The 19827-nt window shown below is 38.0% G+C and overlaps 2 protein-coding genes and 1 pseudogene across 13 annotated transcripts in view; 2 read left to right on the forward strand and 1 right to left on the reverse strand.

The window, feature by feature from the left end:
- The window catches only part of PAM (peptidylglycine alpha-amidating monooxygenase), a 116749-nt gene extending 114184 nt beyond the window's left edge, over positions 1 to 2565 (forward strand). For 3 of the 9 annotated variants that reach the window (XM_049647674.1, XM_049647677.1, XM_049647680.1), the window contains 2 exons: positions 1018 to 1074; positions 1737 to 2565. In XM_049647674.1, coding sequence (XP_049503631.1) covers positions 1018 to 1074; positions 1737 to 1918 — 239 coding nt within the window. In that variant the 3' untranslated portion in view covers positions 1919 to 2565. The remainder of the gene's footprint in view (positions 1 to 1017; positions 1075 to 1736) is intronic. The other 6 variants (XM_049647675.1, XM_049647678.1, XM_049647681.1 and 3 more) reach the window with 2 other exon arrangements.
- Positions 1 to 19827, reverse strand: part of GIN1 (gypsy retrotransposon integrase 1) — a 79348-nt gene that overhangs the window by 33986 nt on the left and 25535 nt on the right. The window contains exons 9-13 of one of the 4 annotated variants that reach the window (XR_007461332.1): positions 18238 to 18386; positions 17388 to 17610; positions 16003 to 16172; positions 14687 to 14825; positions 2230 to 11094 (exon numbers count right to left, since the gene is read on the reverse strand). The gene's annotated coding sequence lies outside the window, so the exon portion shown is untranslated. Of the gene's footprint in view, positions 1 to 2229; positions 11095 to 13557; positions 14826 to 16002; positions 16173 to 17387; positions 17611 to 18237; positions 18387 to 19827 lie in introns of those variants that run through there. The other 3 variants (XR_007461331.1, XR_007461334.1, XR_007461333.1) reach the window with 3 other exon arrangements.
- Positions 8208 to 9151, forward strand: LOC125935251 (tubulin alpha-3 chain-like; annotated as a pseudogene).

Raw genomic sequence — 19827 nt, forward strand, 5'->3', positions numbered from 1 at the left:
TTGCATGTCACTTCCACATCAGACACTGTGGTAGGCACAGGGAATACAAAGCCAGCTAAGTAAAGGCTGTCCTGCATCCTTATAGAACTTACAATCTAATTTGTTGGCTCTCTAACAGTCTTAATCAGATTCTTCCCTTCTTGCCTATTTTTCTCCACACCCACTCTTCTACCTTTCCTCTGCCATCCGCTTGCTAGCTTTTTCCTCGAGGCTGCCTCTACTCCTGGTTAGAGGCTTCATAGGAGAACCCCAAGCCTCACTTCCCTGTCTACAGCCCTTAGGGGAGTAGCCCTTAGGGGAAGTCAGGACAAAAAGTACAGACAGATACAGAGCAAAGGGAAAAATAAGTCCATTGGGAGTTCTGCCTCCCCATAAAGAAAGAAAGTCCATCCATCAGGAAGATGGGAAGCTCCAAGGGAGAGTTTGGGTCACTTTTATGACTGAAATTATTCAGTGTTTCAGGTCCTTGCCTTCAGTTAAGTCCTACACAAAGAAGAAATGATGTACGTGAATCCAAGGCTGTCTCAAGCACAACATGTACTGTGCTTAATAGAAAGATTAAAGCCTAAGACAAAAGTCCTAATTTATAATAACCAAAGCTTCCCAAGTTGTTATAAACTCTTGGTAATTTAATTTTGTCCTAATAAAAATAACTAATATTTATTGAGCATTTACTGTGTAGCTACCAGGCACTGTTCTAAGCACATCACATGCAGTATCCCATCTAAACCTTGCAGATGGGTAGGGAATTATCATTGATCCCTCTTTTCTCCAATGAGAAAACTGAGGCTCAAAGAAGTAATTTATTGAGACTGCACAGCATTGAAGTCAAACCCAGCTCTGGCCCTCAGATACATCACAATAACATACCGCCTTTTTTCCCCCTTAGAATTGCTTACAGACAAACACAGGCCTTGTTTTTAATCATTTATGAACCTCTGATTCGGTATTGAAAGTTGAGCCCATGGTTGAGGAGGGTGACTGGGACTCATTTTGAAATGTGCCATCTTTTTCTAGCAGATTCTGAACACAAACTTGAGGCAAGTTCAGGAAGAGTGCTCGGAAGACTCAGAGGTATGCCTGTGACCTTTCAGAATCCTTCACATGTGGCTCAGAGTCAACACGCTCATGTCCTTTACAGAGCAGGGATCTAATTCCCATACTCTCTCTGAAAAGTAAACTCCTCATGTGCAGCACAGCAATGTTAAATGCAGAATGCAAACCGTAAACTAAACTGAAGTATGTGGCGCTGGCAGCACATTTCCCAGTTTCGTTTTTTTCTACCTTGCCTTTCTATATTTAATTCTCTTCCCCTGCCTTTTATCTATCTGGCTTCATTTGTCTTCAGTAAATTTTCTTTCACTCCTGTCAGCATGTCAGTGCTTGTCATAGTGAAGATGACCTTTTCATATAGTCATTGAAATGAAGAGCTCCTCAAGGGATCCCAGTTCCAGAGAGCCTGGAAAAAGCAGGAGCTGGGAAATGAATCTTAAAGAATCCTACAGAAACACATAATCCTGGGGAGCTTTTTTCTTATTTATTTTAATAAATCAGTACAAGTAATATCTTTCTGACTCTGTAGGTTAAGTATCTCTTTCACTTATGTTGTTGTTGTTAATATCTACCCTTTCCCATCCCAATATCTAATGTGTTTACCATTTAAGAATTTACAAGTACACCGAGAATCATTTGTGCAAACTTTCCATCAGTTCTATGTCACTGTGTGCTTTCTCCAGGAAAGGGAAGTGGAGGCTTAAACCTCGGAAATTTCTTTGCAAGCCGGAAAGGCTACAGCCGGAAAGGGTTTGACCGTCTTAGCACCGAGGGAAGTGACCTAGAGAAAGAGGAGGATGATGGAAGTGAATCGGAAGAGGAGTATTCAGCACCTCTGCCTGCGCCCTCACCTTCTTCCTCCTGAAGACGGGCTTTGATTTAGGTTGATGAGATTTTCCAAGAATGCCCGATTCCTTTCCCTTTAGCACGTTTAGAGTTTTGCGTATTTAATTGTAAACTGTACTAGTCTATGTGGGACTGTACATGTTTTATTTCATTTGTTTTTAGTTGGCTTCTGTTTCTAGTTGAGGAGTTTCCTAAAAGTTCATAACAGTGCCATTGTCTTTATATGAACATAGCCTAGAGGAATGGTCCTCTTCTTCCATCACACTACTAATTTAATGATGGAAGCTTTGCTCATTTACATTTTTGAGACTTTTCTGTAGATGTAAATAACCCCATTCTCTGCTTGAACACAGTATTTTCCCAATAGCACTTCCATTGCCTATGTCTGTCTTTGGTGCCTTTCCTGTTCAGCATTCTCAGCCTGTGGCAGTAAAGAGAAACTTTGTGCTACATGAGGACAAAGCTGCTAAATCTCCTATTTTTTTAAAATCACTAACATTATATTGCAATGAGGGAAAGAAAAAAAAGTCTCTATTTAAATTCGTTTTTTAATTTTCTTCAGTTGGTGTGTTTTTGGGATGTCTTATTTTTAGATGGTTACACTGTTAGAACACTATTTTCAGAATCTGAATGTAATTTGTGTAATAAAGTGTTTTCAGAGCATTAGCTGTCAGAGTGTATTTTGCAATTTTTGCATACTTGCAGGGTTTTGTATACAACTTTTGTAATAATTACACAAACCACGGATATAGTGAAAACTACCCAATGTCTTCAGCAGAAAGAAATGTGTTGTATTGTATTAAAATGAAGATGATATTTTGTTATGTAGCTGATATAAATTAAAAACCAGCATCAGAGTTTACATACATGTGTAAATCCAGGCTCTCTTTTAAATTTAAAGAGGGGTTTTGCCTGTGTATCAATCAGGAGGTAAATAATTTAATAAAAGGTGATCTAGCTAAGAGGAAACCTGTGTCTCAAGTTACATATGCAAATAGACCCATCAATATAGGTTACTACTAGTTTTCTTTTTAAAGAATAATTTCACTCCAATTCCATGTATTCATGGGAATATTCATCTCTTACAGGAACTATGAATTACTTTTATAACATCTTTTTCATAATTCATCAATGCAGTTTAGTAAGAACATGATCACTTTTCTTTGTGTAATAATCAGACTCTAGAACCCTTTCTTCAAAATGCCTGTATTTGCAATCCAGGCATCTTACTAGTGGCACATTAGAGATTTAATTGACTCATCGTGAAAACAATAGAGTGCTTTGCAAAAAAAGTATATTAATTAGAATGTCTTCCAGCTATGTTGTTTTTAAAAATCTAACATAACCTAGATTTTTTTCTTCTCACACACCAAAGAAGATCTGATTGAAAGATTTATTACTTCCCATATATTCACCTTCCTGGTATAGCTTAATTTGGGCATCCTACCCAAATAGAAGCTTCACCTTTTTTTTTTTATTCTTATCTTCCTTCTCAAATAAGGATATATTTACCTCCCTTTGCCCACTCCTTTATGCCCCTTTCAGTGCATACTGGTAAACATGTAAATGTAGAATGATAACACTATTCTGAGGTATATGTGCCTGTTCACAGTATGTAAGATATTTTTATTTCAACATCAGAATTAGTCCAGTACGCCCCCCCCCGCCCCCACCAAGACACATGTTTTATAGGTTGACTTTGATGCTGTTCAAGTTTGCTTACATTGAGGAAATTAGTTGACTTGCACTAAGGTCATATTTTGTGGTGCAATATTTGATCATCAGCTCTATTAGCTGCTTTTTTAAATGTTACCTACATCAAATCTTATTCCTAAACAGTTTACAATGACTCAATGGATGCAAAAAATAAATAAAAATGATAAATGATAAGGAGGTGAAAAAGATAAATGGAGAACAAAGATAAAAAGAAAAATTAATACGAGAGTAGTTCCTATTACACCTGCTCAGGCCAAGACGTTGGCTCTAAGATTTCTAGCAGCTCATTAAATAAAACTTGATTAGTTATATAATTCATAAATCCATTAAACATTTAGAATTCCTAATTATAAGGACAGAAAAACTTGTTCCCAAATATCTTCTGAAAGACAGCAGCAAGATGTGTGAGTCAAGTCTTCAACAATATCCAGAGTAGACAAATACATTTTGCAAGTCTGTTCTTACATATATCCCTCAATATAGCATGTGACATCTTATATCTCATATAAGCAAATGGCATTATAAAAAAGAAGATACAGAAAAAGAAAATCTGGGGCATTATAAACCTGTCCTAGTACACTACCCTTATTCTACTAACCTGGCTTAAAGATGGTAGACTAGAAATGAATGAACTGCATTGCCTTCAAGCAATCTCTCCATTGATTATTGTTCTTAGCTGAATTTCATTCACTGAGCCACTCAGAGAATGCACTGCCTGGGAAGCGTCTCAAGAAGTGGATCCCATCCCTGGCTTCACAGTAGAATCCCCTGGGGAATTTAAGGAAAAAAAAAAAAAAAAAAAAAAAAACAAACAAACAAACAAACAAAACACTCCTTCCAGAGAGCCTGATTTAGTTGACTTACAGTAGGACATTGGTATAAGTCACGTTTTTTAATTTCTCTAGGTAATTCTAATGTGCATCTAGAGTTGAAAACCATTGTTTTTGAGAATTGGCTATTCAACTTTGCCAGTTACTACAAGTAGATAGCTATATTTGCACATAAATTATAATTTACAGATGTTTGGACAGAGGAGACAGGGTCTGAGGTATTTTGTTTTAACCATTAGTACCATGATCGGAATACCTCAATTGTTCATTGTTTTAAATTAGATAATTAAAATAGGTATAATTGACTTCTTAAAAAGGCGAAGAGAAACAGCTGGGCTTTGATTTTTTTTTTTACATTAAATTATCCAGATACTATTGTTTGGGGGACGTAAAAGAACACTCATTCACTGATTTGGCTCTGAATTATCATATGCATAAAATCTTTTGTTCTAAGCTTTCTTCTTAGTTTATTATAATTTTTAATACATTAATTTTTTTAAGTTTTATTTATTTTGAGAGAGCATGTACGAGCAAGGGAGAAGCACAGAGTAGGAGAGAGAATCCCAAGCAGGCTCTGCACTGTCAGCATGGAATCCTACAAGGGGCTCAAACTTATGAACCGTGAGATCATGACCTGGACTGAAACCAAGAGCTGGACGCTTAACCGAGTCACAAAGGTACCCCATCTTCTTAGTTTATTAAATCAGCATATTATTTTTCAAAATTCCCATATATCTTTAAACTCTCATTCAAATGTTATATAAATTGAGTATTTAAGTAGCTGAATGATAAGGGAAGCCACAGACTTGGTTTTAGGGCTTATTCCCCAGACTGTCACCTACTTAGTAGCCCAAAGTCGATGTCAAAGTTAACGTAGCCTATAGCAATACTTCTCAGACTTCAGCAACTTTAAGTATCAACTGGGGCTACTTATAAGGACTAACTCTTGGTCCCATTCCCAGAGTTTCTGATTCACTACATTGAGCGGGGCCTAGATCTCTGCATTTTTAAAAAAAGTTTATTTATTTTGAGAGAGAAAGTGCATGTGAGTGGGGGAGAGGCAGAAAGAGAGAGAGGAGAAAGAGAATCCCAAGCAGGGTACACTCTATTAGCACGGACCAGGAAGCGGGGCTTGATCTCATGAACCATGAGATCATGATCTGAGCCAAAATCAAAGCTTAACTGAGCCACCCAGGAGCCCCAGATCTATGCATCTTTAAGAAGTACCCCTGGTGATTTGGATCCAGGTGTTTCATGGACCATCTATAGGAAATACGGTCCTACAAGGATTAGCTAAGACTTAAAACAAATTATTAGGCACACAAAGCCGTTTGCTCAAATATGTGGTCTCTATAGAGCAAAAGGCCCAGAAGCCAACTCTCCTTATCATCCTCACTCCAAGGAGAAGCCACATTTGACTTCTCTCTCAAATGGTCATGCCCTTACTGTCCTTCCAGCTTCTAGACATTTTTCCAGATGCCTAAATAGACTTCCCCTATCAAACTCTTACCTCACTGGGTTATAATTAAATAAGAACAAAATTTTTTGGCTCATTATTTCATAACAGAGGATCTAGGGACACAAAAACTATCATCAGATCTGTCTCTCTCTGTCTCTCCCTCATTCTCTCATTCTCTCTCTCTTAACACACTCTCTCTCCCCTGCAGCTGTTTTCCTCTGTGTTGGTTTCATACTCTAGAATTTTCTTTCTATGTGATATGAAAGATATCTCTGGTAGATGTCTGAAAATTTGAGAGAGCCTCCCCTACATTCCCCATATCTATATCACTCCGCCAAAAGGATTCAGAAACACAGTAACACTAGTATTTTCTTCTTCAGGAATGACAATAGATTCACAAAGATATATCCATCAGCCCTTATAGTTCACTCTTTTAGGAGTGAGGAAAGTGAGGAAAAGTTTTCCTTGGACCTTCTATGGCCATGGTCATTTCTGAGCTAATCCTTAGCAAAGGGAATGGGATCATTTTTATACCACTCAGGCCCATGCATGAAGCTTGATGGGATGAAATTTCCCTAAGTCTCATGGCTCCAAAAGAGAAGTGCTAGACACCGAAACAAAATTCAGACAGGAAAGAGAGGTAGAAGAAAATGGTTGTTAAGGAGGCAACCAACAGTCCACTACAGGCTAGCTGTACTCTAAGTTTAGAGAATAAAATTCATTTATCAATAGATACCTGCCAAACTCCCCAAACCTCAAAAAGCTCACAATGTTGAAGGGCAAAAAGCATAAAATCATTGGATTAAACTCAGTGATTGAAGTAGAGCAACACACCTGACAAAGTTTGTAGTCAGGGATCATAGAAGTTATATGTTAATACTCAAGAAGGCATTTAATAGAAAAAAAATTAAATGGAAGTTGTTGGTGGGCAAAAATTCTACATAGTTCTTCAATAATTAATTAGCTTTTTAATCACCTTAGGGCTTCTCTAAAAATCAAATATTGCATAGTTTGTTCGATATGTAGTTGATACTCTTCCAATAAGAATATAATTTCAGAATACCAACAAGTATCTAATAAAAATTCCAAAAAAGCAAAAGTTCTGGGTGACAGTTGAAAGTATGTTCTGAAACAAAGGCTGCAAAATATTGCATTGGTCCCAAAGTTCCTGGACTGAAAAGAGCCTGAATTCCAGATCAAAGTTTAAAAAACATTTTAGTGTCATTTTCACATTTGTTTATGATAATATTTAAACTCTAAATCATGTTAGTTTTCTTAAAATATCTAATATATCCCTTTCATTATTTATTTTTATTATTTTTTGTTTTTTAAATTTTTTTTAATGTTTTTATTTATTTTTGAGACAGAGAGAGACAGAGCATGAGCAGGGGAGGGGCAGAGAGAAAGGGAGACACAGAATCCGAAGCGGGCTCCAGGCTCCGAGCTGTCAGCACAGAGCCCAACGCAGGGCTCGAACTCAAGGACTGTGAGATCATGACCTGAGCCGAAGTCGGATGCTTAACCGACTGAGCCACCCGGGCGCCCCTCCCTTTCATTATTTAGATAGATTAGAAGAGAAATGTGCATTCTAATTAAAATATAATAAGTCAATTGATTATTGACTGACAGTCATAGCGGGAAGGAGGAAAAGAAGGACAGAGGGAGAGATGAAGGTGACATCCACATACATAGATTTCTCATCAAGAGTTCTTCAGGATAGTTATTACCAGTGCAGTGAATGGCTGACATCTGGTGGTAAAACAAAAAATTTGCATGGATTTGTGCACTCATAAAAGGGGCTATTCAGTGAATGATGCCTGTGTCTTCAAGAACAACTTAAAATGGTACTAGTCATCCAGTTTTTATGTTTACATCATGCCATACATCCAGGTATTCGAAAAGATCTGGAACATCAGGTGTCACATAGATACTGACAGTACCCATGTCCTCTTTGCCAATGCAGTCACCAGAGAACAGAAAATCATGAAATTGTTTGGCTATTTTTTTTTTTTTTTAATGTGAGCACTTGAGGCAAAAATAAACATATATAATGTCTTTCAAAATCATTTTCTTACTTTTAAGAAATAAGAGAAAATAAAAATTTGGTCCATAAAAGTAAAAAAGTTGGGGGCTTAATATTGATCCCTGGGAAAGAAGATGCAGCCAGTAATTATGCCAAAGGCCATGACATCATTGGCAAGGAGATTACTGACCTAGACTTGATCTGAAAATTGGTGGATCTGTGTACAGGGCTATGGGACTTGCATATCTTCCACAGCTTCAGGGGCAGCACCAGCTCTAGGTTTGTGCCTCTGCTTATGGAACAGCTCTTGGTAGTCTATGGCAGGAAGTCCAAACTCAAAGTTGCCAATCCCCCAGGTTTCCACAGTCACAGTGGAGCACCACAATTCCTTCCTGATCACCCACCCGACCCTGGATCATTCTCACTGTGCCTTCACGGTCAGTGAGGAAGCCATCTATGACATATGTCGACACAACCTAGATACTAAACAGCCCATATATACCAATCTCATTCATGTGATTGGGCAGATTGTGTCCACCATCACTACCTCTCAGCAACTTGACACTACCCTGAATGTGAATTTGACAGAATTCCCAAACAACCTGGTCCCATATCCACTTTCCACTGGCTACCAATCCCCAGGCATCTCAGCTAAGAAGGCCTATGATGAGTAGCTGCTTGTGGCCAACATCACCAATGCCTGCAAGCCAGCCAATCAGATTGCCAAGTATGACCCTTGCTGAAGCAATACGTCGTCTGTAGCATGTAACTGGGACATGGTCCCAAAGATGTCAACACAGCCATTACCAGCATCAGGATGAAGTGCACCATCCAGCTTGGATGTTGCCCAACTAGATTTAAAGTGGGGTCAACTGCCAGCCCCCCAATTGTCATCCCCAGGGGAGACCTGGTCAAAGTGCAGCAGACTATGTGCATACTGTGCAACACCACTGCCATGGCTGAGGTCTGGGCCTCCCTGAACCAAAAGTATGATCTCATGTAAGCAAAGTGAATATGGGAGAAGGCATCTATGAAGGGGAGTTCTCTGAGGCCCTGAAGAACCTGGCAGCTCTGGAGAAAGATGAAGAAGAGGTGGGCATGGATTCTGTGGAGGAACAGGCCAAAAAGGGGGAAGATACTAGAGTGCAACTGGCAGGTATTTCTCTCAGGTGGCTTTCTCCTGCTACCCCTCAGAATGGCTGGTTTCAAGTTGTTTACAATTAAAGTTTCTGCATTAAATGAGTAAAATCATAACTCTATGAATACTAAAAACGATTGAATTTTCACTTTAAATGAGTGAATTTTATGGTATGTTAATTTTACACACACACAGACACACACACACACACACACACGCAATCATATTCAAACCCAGTAAACCACATCCATCCTCAAAGCCTGAAAACTCCTGATCACAGGTGGGCCATGGAGAAATGCCTCCATGTCTTCCAAAATTGAGTCATAGCTCCTTCAAATACTGAATCATTCCTACCCCTGCCAAGCGCCTCACTAAGTAATTCCCTAGCTTTACACTTGTGAAAATACCCTATAGATGTCCTGCTTAGGCCAGTGCTATACACTTCTCCAAGGACATTCCTGCAACACGGCCTTCCTTGCTTAGGGAGAGACCCACAGATACCGGAATGTTTCTGTTGCATGTGGAAGTCTGTGTCCCACAGCAGAATTTCTCTGCCTGGTGTTGTCCTCTTGCTGTATGTCACCATCCCACCATCAGGTAGATCTATTGCCTACTTTAGATTTCTCAACTCAGGGAGCCTCTGTCCATGAGATTCAAAACCTAAAAGACAGAGGGCCTTTCAGTAGGGAGAGATGTGAAGCTAGCTATGGAAAGAGCTGCGTATGTGTGGGAGGAGAACAGAAAGCATTCAGCTTTCTGCTCCTTCACTACCTTCACTGCCCATTCCATCTTCCCTACTCACATATGACCAGTCCTTCATCACAGTTGGAATAAAACTCTTTACCAATGGAGCCAAACACAGCTTTCTCCTCCAAGTTAACTGAAATGTCATATTGCTTCAGTAAAGCCCTGTATCCCAATGACCTTGGCAATCTAGGTATCTTAGTAAAATTATACACTATGCTAAGACTTTTAGGTTATGACAAGAATTCAAAGGAAGATTTAGAATTAAAGGCTAATAACTCAAGTTTGTGAGGTAGGATAGGAGATATTCCTAAGAATTTCTGATTCTTTTTCTGGAAAAAAAAAAGTTCTCTCTCCAGTTTTCCAACTGAAAATTGAGGTAAAAATAGGAAAAGTGATATTCTGTATAAATTACACTGGATTGTAAATTCCTCAGCAAAGACAAAGTACTATGTGATTGCAAAGTAATATGTTATTGCTGAGACCAACGCTCTGTCTCATTCAGTATGTACTGAAAGATGAGGATGAGATTTTTGAGAACTTGCAAGCTTTATTTGCAGTCCCTTAAATGTGGTGTTATCATCAGCTGTATCCATCAAAAGGAGGAAGGGGGCCAAATGCTCTGCTGCCATCATTCATAAAGCTAGAAAACTTGCTTGAGCATCTGTTTGATCTGCCAGGTAATATAAATAATGCCATAGAGTATGTACAATCAGTCACCAGATGCTTTGGATCGCTGCCTCAGCAGTGATTAACAAGAAATGTGGCACGTCAACTATAAGTGCAGCAAAGAGAATGTCTTGGCCTCTCCAAAGGGAAACATATTAATTGAAGTTTTATTCTGGAGAGTTCTGAACTGTGCATAAATGAATGCTGAATTTTTATCCCCTGGATTCCAGACTCTTACCCAAATATCTACCCAACAGTTCTACGTCAATGTATAATAAGCATCTCAAACTCAACACGTTGAAACTGAACTTCTCTTTTCTTTCCCAAGTCTCTTCCTCCTAGTCTTCCTCATCTTAGTGGCAACTCCATCTTTCCAGTTATGCAAGCCTAAAAAGTTTAGAGTCATCATAGATTTCTCTCTTCTTCTAAACATCCACCTCCAGTGTCAGCAAATCCTGTTTACCTTCAAAATACAACAGATATTAGCCATTTCTCACCACCTCCATTACTACCAGTGCCATCATCATCTCTCACCTCAATTATTGTAACAGCCTCATAACCAGTCTTCCATTGCCCTTTCTCTGTCCATTCTTAATCCAGCTTCCAGAGTAATTATCTAAAAAAATAAGAATTGATATCATGTCACTTTTCTCAAATACTTTCAGTGAGTTCCCATATTACTCAGACTAAAAACAAAGTCAATATGAGGCCTGAAACAATTTATTCTACCACTTTGCCTCTATGATCTTCTGTTATACTCCCTACTACTCTGTTCTAGGTCTCCTGGGCCCCTTACTATTCCTCAAAACCACAGACACAGAAACACTGAAGCATCTTTGCGCTTGGTATTCCTTCTCTCTGGAATGCTCTTCCCCCAGGTATACACATGGCTCCTTTTCTCACTTTATTCAAAACTTTGCTCATGTGTCACCTCCTTCTGTTGGTTGATTTCTCTGCTCCCTATTGTGTTCCTGACTTCATTCATGCTTTTTTTATGTAGCTGTAATTTATTCATTTTCACTGCCACTTAGTATTCTATTGTATGAATATGCCACAATTTGTTTATCCATTCTATTGATGGATAGCTATGGTGTTTCTAATGTTTGCTATTGCAAAAAAAAAAAAAATCCTCCTATAAACATTCATGAACACAGCACCTGGTGCAAAATGCTGCATTATAGACTTGTGCATCTTCAGCTTTGCTACAGAATGCTAAATTGTTTTTCAGAAATAGTTGTATCAATTTATACACTCACCAACTATATATAACTGTATTGTCTGTTCTACAGCCCTGCTGAGATTTTTAATTATTCCCAATATGGCAGTTTTTAAATCATCTTTAATAATGGTTTTGATCTGCATTTTTTTTCTGGCTATCAATGAGATTGAGCATCTTTTAATATACTGATCAAATGTATCAGGATTTGAAGAGGGAACAAATGACATGTTAGGATAATCAAAGGAACTAAGTACAAAGATGTTCATGGAGTGTAGGTGAATCCAGACTGTCAGCAATAGAGCTGCTTCTACTCCTAGATCCAAAAGGATAAGAGGAGGGAAAGGTTACTGGAAACCTAGAGGAATAGAGTCTTATGAAGCAGGAAACTTTGGTTGGAAGAAACAGCTAGAGTGAGGAAGGGATCAAGGAGAATAAATATCTCAACTTCATTCTCCTCTCCTGATCTTCTGCCAGGTATCCCCATTGGCTGAATCCAAATGGATGTCAAAGAGGATGAGAACGCTGCTGAGGCCAGGATCCTAAACGAAGCATGGGGTGAAGAATGTAAAGTTGGTATATAGGGACAAACAAAAGATATTTGCAGGAGCTATTCATTTTTACTTTTCTCTCCTATGAGTAGGAGACTTTCGCCCATTTTTATATTAGGTTATTTTTTTCATATTGATTTATATTAGTTCTTTATGTGGACAATTATTTCTATTGCAAATAAAATTAGTTTCTTTCTGATTGTTATGACTTTTCTTTCTTTTTGCTTGCCTTAATATACTGGCTAGAGCCCCCAATAATTAAAACCAGTGATATTTGTCTGGTTCATGATCTTATACAGAATATTTGCAAATTTGTCTTCATTAAGTATAAAGCCTATTATAGGCTTTTTTTTTCTTAACACCATATACTGAATCAGGATAAGGAAATGCTTTTCTGAGTTTGCCAAGAGGTTTTTGTTATTGTTGTTGTTTTAAATTTCAAATGGATGTTAACATTCAGCAAATATTTTTTCTCCATCTACTAAATACAGGGTCTACAAACTACTGTCCTCAAAGGCCAAATTCAGCCAACAATTTTTTTTTTTTTGTAAATACAGTTTTATTGGAAAAGAGCCACACTCACTTGTTTAAGTACAATATGGCTGCTTTCATACTACAATGGCAAAATGTGTAGTTCCGTGGCCTGCAAATTTAAAAATACTTACTATCTAATTAGCCCTTTGCAGAACTTTGTCAACTAGATGGTTATACAACTTTCCTTTTTACCTCTGATCATATGGCTTAGCTGGCTGTTCTCAAAGCGAACACCCCAAATCCATTCTCTGCCCTTTACTGCTCTATTCCCTCTGAGGCTTATTTTCACTAATTGCATCCCCAAGCTCCCTTGCCACTGGCTTTTCATGAGGGCTGACAAATGAGAGGCAGTACCAGGAGATGGGAGGGTGGTAGCCCTCATTGGTCACAGTTCTGACTTGTTATGGTTCTGGCAGAGGATACATTCCTCTACGGCTACAAAGACTTATGGTTAAACCCTTTTCCATAATTCCATTTCTCGCTAAGCATTTCCTCTCTTTGCCTTTGCCCTTTCAATCCTAGAGGTTTCTGGCTATTGTTAGTCACCAAAAGGATGTCCAAGTATCTGTTATGGGTTCCATTAATCCTTCTGTAAACTGTTCCTTAAATTTCTTTCAGTTATAACTATCTTTTGTGTTTCATCTCTTTCTTGCTATGTCTTTTAGAAGTGCAGCTGTTAATTATACAAACTGCTTTTCTAACATTAAACCAACCTTGAATTTTGGGGATCTACTCAGTTGGTCATATTGCATATTGTTATATAGGTCACTGCATTCAGTTTGCTTTTTTTTTTTTTTTCCTTTGAGGTCTTTGTATTTCTATTTATGAGAGAATAACCTGTTATTTTCCTTTCTTATTCTGTCCTTTTTAGATTTTGATATGATTCTTCTACCCTCATGCCAAGATTTAAGGAGTGTTCTGTTTTTCTAGATTGAATAATTTATATAAGATAATATGTATTCTTTATGTTTTGTTACAAACTTTTGGAAAAATCATCTGGCTTATTATTTTAAAATCACTTTTGCAAGTTAAATTTTTTTAGAATTTATCCATTTTATTAAGTCTTTAAATTTATTGAAACAAAGTTGTGACACCCTCTATCTTTTAAATAATATATGCCTCATATCTGGTTCTGACCCTTTTTACCTCACAGTATTATTTATTTACAAATTCCCTAGATTTATTGTTTTAGTAGGATTGCTAACTCTTCCCTCAGTGCATGTCATTACATGTTTATTTTCTATTCCATTAATATCTATTATCTTCATGATTTCATTTATTGTATTTTCTTTAGGATTATTCACTTGTTATTTTTACATCACATTAAATTAAATGCTAAGCTCATTACTTTTTAACTCTTATTTTTTTCCAAGATAGGCACTTAAGTCATAAATTCTCCTCTAAGGACAATTTGGGCTGTATCCCACAAGTTTTTTAAGCAGCTTTCATGAGACATAATTCACATACCATATGATTTACCCAGTTAAAGTGAATAATTCAATAGTTTTTGGTATGTTACATGTTAACTTTATGGTAAAATATATACAATATAGAAGTTGCCATGTTAATCATTTAAAGTACACCATTCAGTGGTATACTTACATTCACGATGCTGCGCAACGACTATCTATTTCCAACATGTTGTCATTACTTCAAACAGAAATGCTAAAATCAATAACCATTAGCTCTCCTTTCCCCCTCCTGTATATCCTGGTATCTACTAGTATCTACTTTCTGTCTCTATAAATTTGCCCGTTCTTCTATTTCATTAACTGAAATCATACTTCTCCTTTTTTGTCTGACTTATTTCACTTAGCATAATGTCTTCAAGGGTCAATGATGTTGTAGCATTATTCAGAACTTCATTCCTTTTGATGGCTAAATAATATTCCATTCTATGTACATACCACATTTTGTTTATCCATTCATCTGTTGATGGACACTTGGGTTGTTTCTGCCTTTTGGCTATTGTGAATAATACTGCAATAAACACTGGTGTAGAAGTATCTCTTCCAGTCCCAGCTTTCAAATACTTTGGGTATATACCTAGGAATTAAATTACTGGGTCATATGGTAATTCTATCTAGCTTTTTGAAAAACAACCAGACTGTTTCTCTCAGGGGCTGCACTATTTTACGTTCCTATTAGCAATGTACAAGGGTTCCAATTGGTCTATATTCCCATCAACATTTGTAACTTTCAATTAAAAAATTATTACAGCCATTCTTGGAGATGTGAAGTGATATCTCATTGTGGTTTAGACTTGCTTTTTCCAAATGACTAAAGATGTTAAGTGAGCATCTTTTCCTGTGCTTTTTGGCCATTTGTATATCTTCTTTGGGAACTGCATAATCAAGTACTTTGCACATTTTTTAATTGGGTTGTTGTCTTTTTGGGTGTTGAATTTTTTGGGTTTTTAATATATTTGTATTTTTTCTGGATTTTATTTATTTTTTTTAAATTTTTTTTTAACGTTTATTTATTTTTGAGACAGAGAGAGACAGAGCATGAACAGGGGAGGGTCAGAGAGAGAGGGAGACACAGAATCTGAAACAGGCTCCAGGCTCTGAGCGGTCAGCACAGAGCCCGATGCGGGGCTCGAACTCACGGACTGTGAGATAGTGACCTGAGCCGAAGTCGGCCACTTAACCGACTGAGCCACCCAGGCGCCCCTTTTTTCCGGATTTTATATGTTTTTTCTACATTACATAAAAAAGAAGCTATTACCTCTTCAACCCATAACATATTAACTTCCTCAGGTAAAATTAGTGATTATTCAACATAATTTGTGATCAGTATGGCTTAACAGCGGTCTGACTCTAAGTCTTATTCTGAAAGCATAGGCAGATTTGCCAGTAATTTACTTCTAGCTATGACCAAGTCACATAAACCACCACTATGATCATTTTATCATTGTTTATGTACCACATAAAATTGAAAAATGAATATATATGTAATATGTGTATATATGTGTGTGTTTCATATATATATATATATATATATATATATATATATATATATATATATATTTGTAAGGATGAAATTCTAAATAAAAAGAGCAAAACCCAGTATAAAATACTGCTCAGAAGCCCAGAGACTATAGATTTTGTACTATGATGCAATAGCAACATGTAATATTGGAGGAAGAGAACCATTCCATTTAGTATTTTTCCCTCTACCACTATATGAAAATAGTACAAGGCAAGGATTACAGTCAGACTACCTTTCCTTTAGTTTCTCCTCCATTCTCCACTTCAATTCTTGAGAACTTTCAGAACTAACAGAGGTTTCATTGCGAGGTAGGGGAGAGGAATGAAGTTGTCATTGGCTTTCTGGTCTCCTCCAGCTACTCAGCAGACTAAGGAATTCCTTCTGTGTGCTCCTCACAAGGACCTTCAAAGGTTGGATAATTGGGTGGTCAGATAAGGGAAGTCCCCCAGGCCCAGGGCTACTTAACTTCTAAACAAGGTGTGAGTGGGTACACAAGGGATGTAGCATTAATGGGCATGAGGAAGTAAGAAAGGGGGTGAGGAGAACATTGAGGGATTAGAAGAAGCAAAAGAAACATTTGCCTGGGCCTCACGCTCAGAGCAAGCTACCAATTTAGATACTTTTTAATTTGATGACACTGAATTGATCTTTGCCTGCTTAACATTAATTGTTAACACTGCACGAAGCTAGCATTTCCCATTTAGTAACAGATGCACTTGTAGAAAACAGAAGTTTGAAATAAGTTTGCTTTTTAAATGCTTATTTTTGCTTTTAATTATTAGAGTTAGAAACTCCCAATGGAAGTGGCACAGTCCTTTGTAGAGCTCTGAACAAAACAGTTAAAACTTTCTATGCAGTCACAACCCTGAAATCAAGACCTGAGCTGAGATCAAGAGTCAGATGCTTAACCGACTGGGCCACACAGGTACGCCTTCCCCCACTTTTTTTAAATACATACCTTTTTTTATTGTATGAATGAATCCGATAACTAACCATGTGGTAAGTTTTCTTTTATAAATCTTAGTGAGTTGCTTTTTTTAAGACGGTCATATAAGAAAATTCTACACTTCACAGGTTAATCATGATATTTAAAAATAACTTTTCACAGGGCGTCTGGGTGGCTCAGTCAGTTAAGTGTCCGACTTCATGATCTCACAATTCGTGAGTTCAAGCCTGTGTCGGGCTCTGTGCTGACAGCTCAGAAACTGAAGCCTGCTTTGGATTCTCTGTCTCCCTCTTTCGCTGCCCCTCCCCAGCTTGCACTCTGTTTCTGTCTCTCTCTCAAAAATAACCATTAAGCAAAATTTAAAAATAACTTTTCAAAGATATTATTCTCATTTAAAATATATTTTTGTTTTATTATAGTCCAGCATCTCCATTTCCTCCTATAACATGTTTTTAAGTGTATACCACAAGGTGGCATACAAAACCTCATAAAGACATTTCTGGACATCTGTCAAAACTTTACTATATACTTATAGAAAACCTCCCTTAAATCCAGGCAAGAGGGACTCCAACCCTGGACCCTTTGCTTGAGAGCTAGGCTCTGTCCCATTCTATCATATGTCCCTCCCCACACGGTAAGATCACAGCAACTGGGGACGTGTCCCTCCTCACCTGGAGAACCTCTTCCAAGGCCTTCCTGGTCCATCCCAGGACAGTGGATGAAGCTGGGAAGCACATTCCAAATGTCTGGACCGCTGAAGCAGCACACCTGCAGGAGCTGGGGGTGGGTTGTCCTTGGGACAGGACGGCGTTGGGACAAAGAGAGCTGAGTCCAGCTCGCCCTGCTTTGCTGCTCATCAGTGCCGGGCTCGAGGAGTCCGAGAATTCTGGGAACCTTAAGAAGGCATGTTTGCCAAGGTAGGAACAGTTTGTTAGTGTGATTTATAACTTCTCATTATTTAGGCATATGGTTTGTGGACCTCCATTTTCATGGAGAGTCCTGCAAACATTAGAGATGAGACTGTGCACATACAAAATTTGTTATTTTTTGTGTATATTTGCTTACTTATAATCTGTACTTGAAATTAGACTACATTAGAATCCTGAGATTTCAGCAATAAAATCAGCAGCTTATATGATTAGCTTGTATTGGCTATTTATCAGGAAGTAAAAATAACTGTCATCAAAATGGCCTATAATAGAATTTATAAACAAAGGTAAACAAGGCAGCTATTATAGCTAGCCACCACTATTTCAGTTTTCCTCCTTCCAGGAATATAGGACTGTACTAAACTATCCTTAGGTATTACAGGTGTGGCCATGTGGCTAGCTTTTTTTTTTTTTTTTTTTTTAAGTTTTGGTTTAGACTCTTTTTATAATAATCTTACTGAGATGTAGCTCTCACACCATAAAATCACCCTTGTAAAGTGTATAATTCAGTGGATTTTAATATTTTCAGTTAGGCAACTAACACCACTAACTTTAGGACTTTTGTACCATTGCCACAAAAAGAAACTTGTACCTGTTAGCAGTGTATGACTAGGTTTGACCACCGTAATTGGAGATGGAAGGTTGTGCATGACGTGACAGCAAGGCTCTTCATGGTGCTGGGTATGTTCTCCCCTTGCCGTGGTGGCGGTATTCCACAGGTGAGGCTACACCAGCTTGTCTCTTGGGAGTGAGGATAAAAATGGAGCCAAGGCCTTAATGAACCAAGAATGTAGCTAAGAAACACTTTCATTGTGTTGTCACTAAGATTTTTGGGGTCGTTCGTACACACAGCATAGTGTAGCCCACCATGATCAATGCACACAGGATAAAGATCAGTTTGATCATAAATTAGTTAGGGAAGGCAGAATTTTTTTTAGAGTGTCTAGAAATTGTAATTATGACTTTTGGGGTGCCTGGGTGGCAGTCAGTGAGCGTGTGACTTGATCTCAGCTCAGGTCATGATCTCACAGTTTGTGGGACCGAGCACCACATAGGGCTCTACGCGGACAGCATGGAGCCTACTTGGGATTCTCTCTCTCTCTCTCTCTCTCTCTCTCTCTGTCCATCCTCCATTCTTGCACTCACACTCTCTCTCAAAATAAATAAATTAAAAAAATAAATGACTCATTACTAATTACCTTGTTACAATGAAAAAGAGGCTGATTTTGAATGAGATGATCATTGGAGGAAAGTCATTTCATTTGAGCAAGGGACACTTGACCATTATATTAACCATCAAGGGCCCAATATGACATCATCACAAACCCTGTTCTGCTGATGGGAGGAGCATGATAGCTATCACTATTTTGGACTATACTTTAAGATTTCTTTCTGGACTCCTACCCGGAATTTAATTGGTCTATGGTATAGGGCCCCAGATTCTTTTTTTTTCTTCCTTCAATCACATATCCTTTAGCCCATATTAAACATAATTTAATCTTTCCTTTTTAAAAAAATTTTTAATGTTTATGTTTAAGACAGAGAAAGACAGCATAGTATGAGTGGGGGAGAGGTGGAGAGAAGGAGACAGAATCTCAGGCAGACTCCCGATTCTGACCTGTCAGGACAGAGCCCAAGATGGGTCTCGAACCCATGAACAGCAAGATCATGACCTGAGCTGAAGTCTGACTCTTAACCAACTTGAGCCACCCAAGTGCCCCTAATCTTTCTTCTTAAATGAGTAATTACAGTATCTCAGGTCTCTATTTCCCGTATCATATCACCGTTCAGTAAGGTTCATACATAATGTGTGGGATATTCTGTTGATCTTAAAATATGCTCTATTCATTAACAGTTTAGGTTCCCATTACTCATCACTGCCAAACTGTATCAAATAATCCCCATTCTTTTCTTCTCTCTTCCTCTAACCTTTATTAGCTATCAGATTAAACTTCCTAAAATGTATTTTTTATCATTAATTTTAATGTTGATTTTTGAAAAGAGAGAGAAACAGAGTGTGAGCAGGCGAGGGGCAGAGAGAGAGAGGGAGACACAGAATCTGAAGCAGGCTCCAGGCTTTGAGCTGTCAGCACAGAGCCCGACGCGGGGCTCAAACTCACAAACTGAGAGGTCATGACCTGAGCTGAAGTTGGATGCTTAACCAACTGAGCCACCCAGGCAG

This window comes from Panthera uncia (genome assembly GCF_023721935.1).
Source record: "Panthera uncia isolate 11264 chromosome A1 unlocalized genomic scaffold, Puncia_PCG_1.0 HiC_scaffold_17, whole genome shotgun sequence".
NCBI lineage: Eukaryota > Metazoa > Chordata > Mammalia > Carnivora > Felidae > Panthera > Panthera uncia.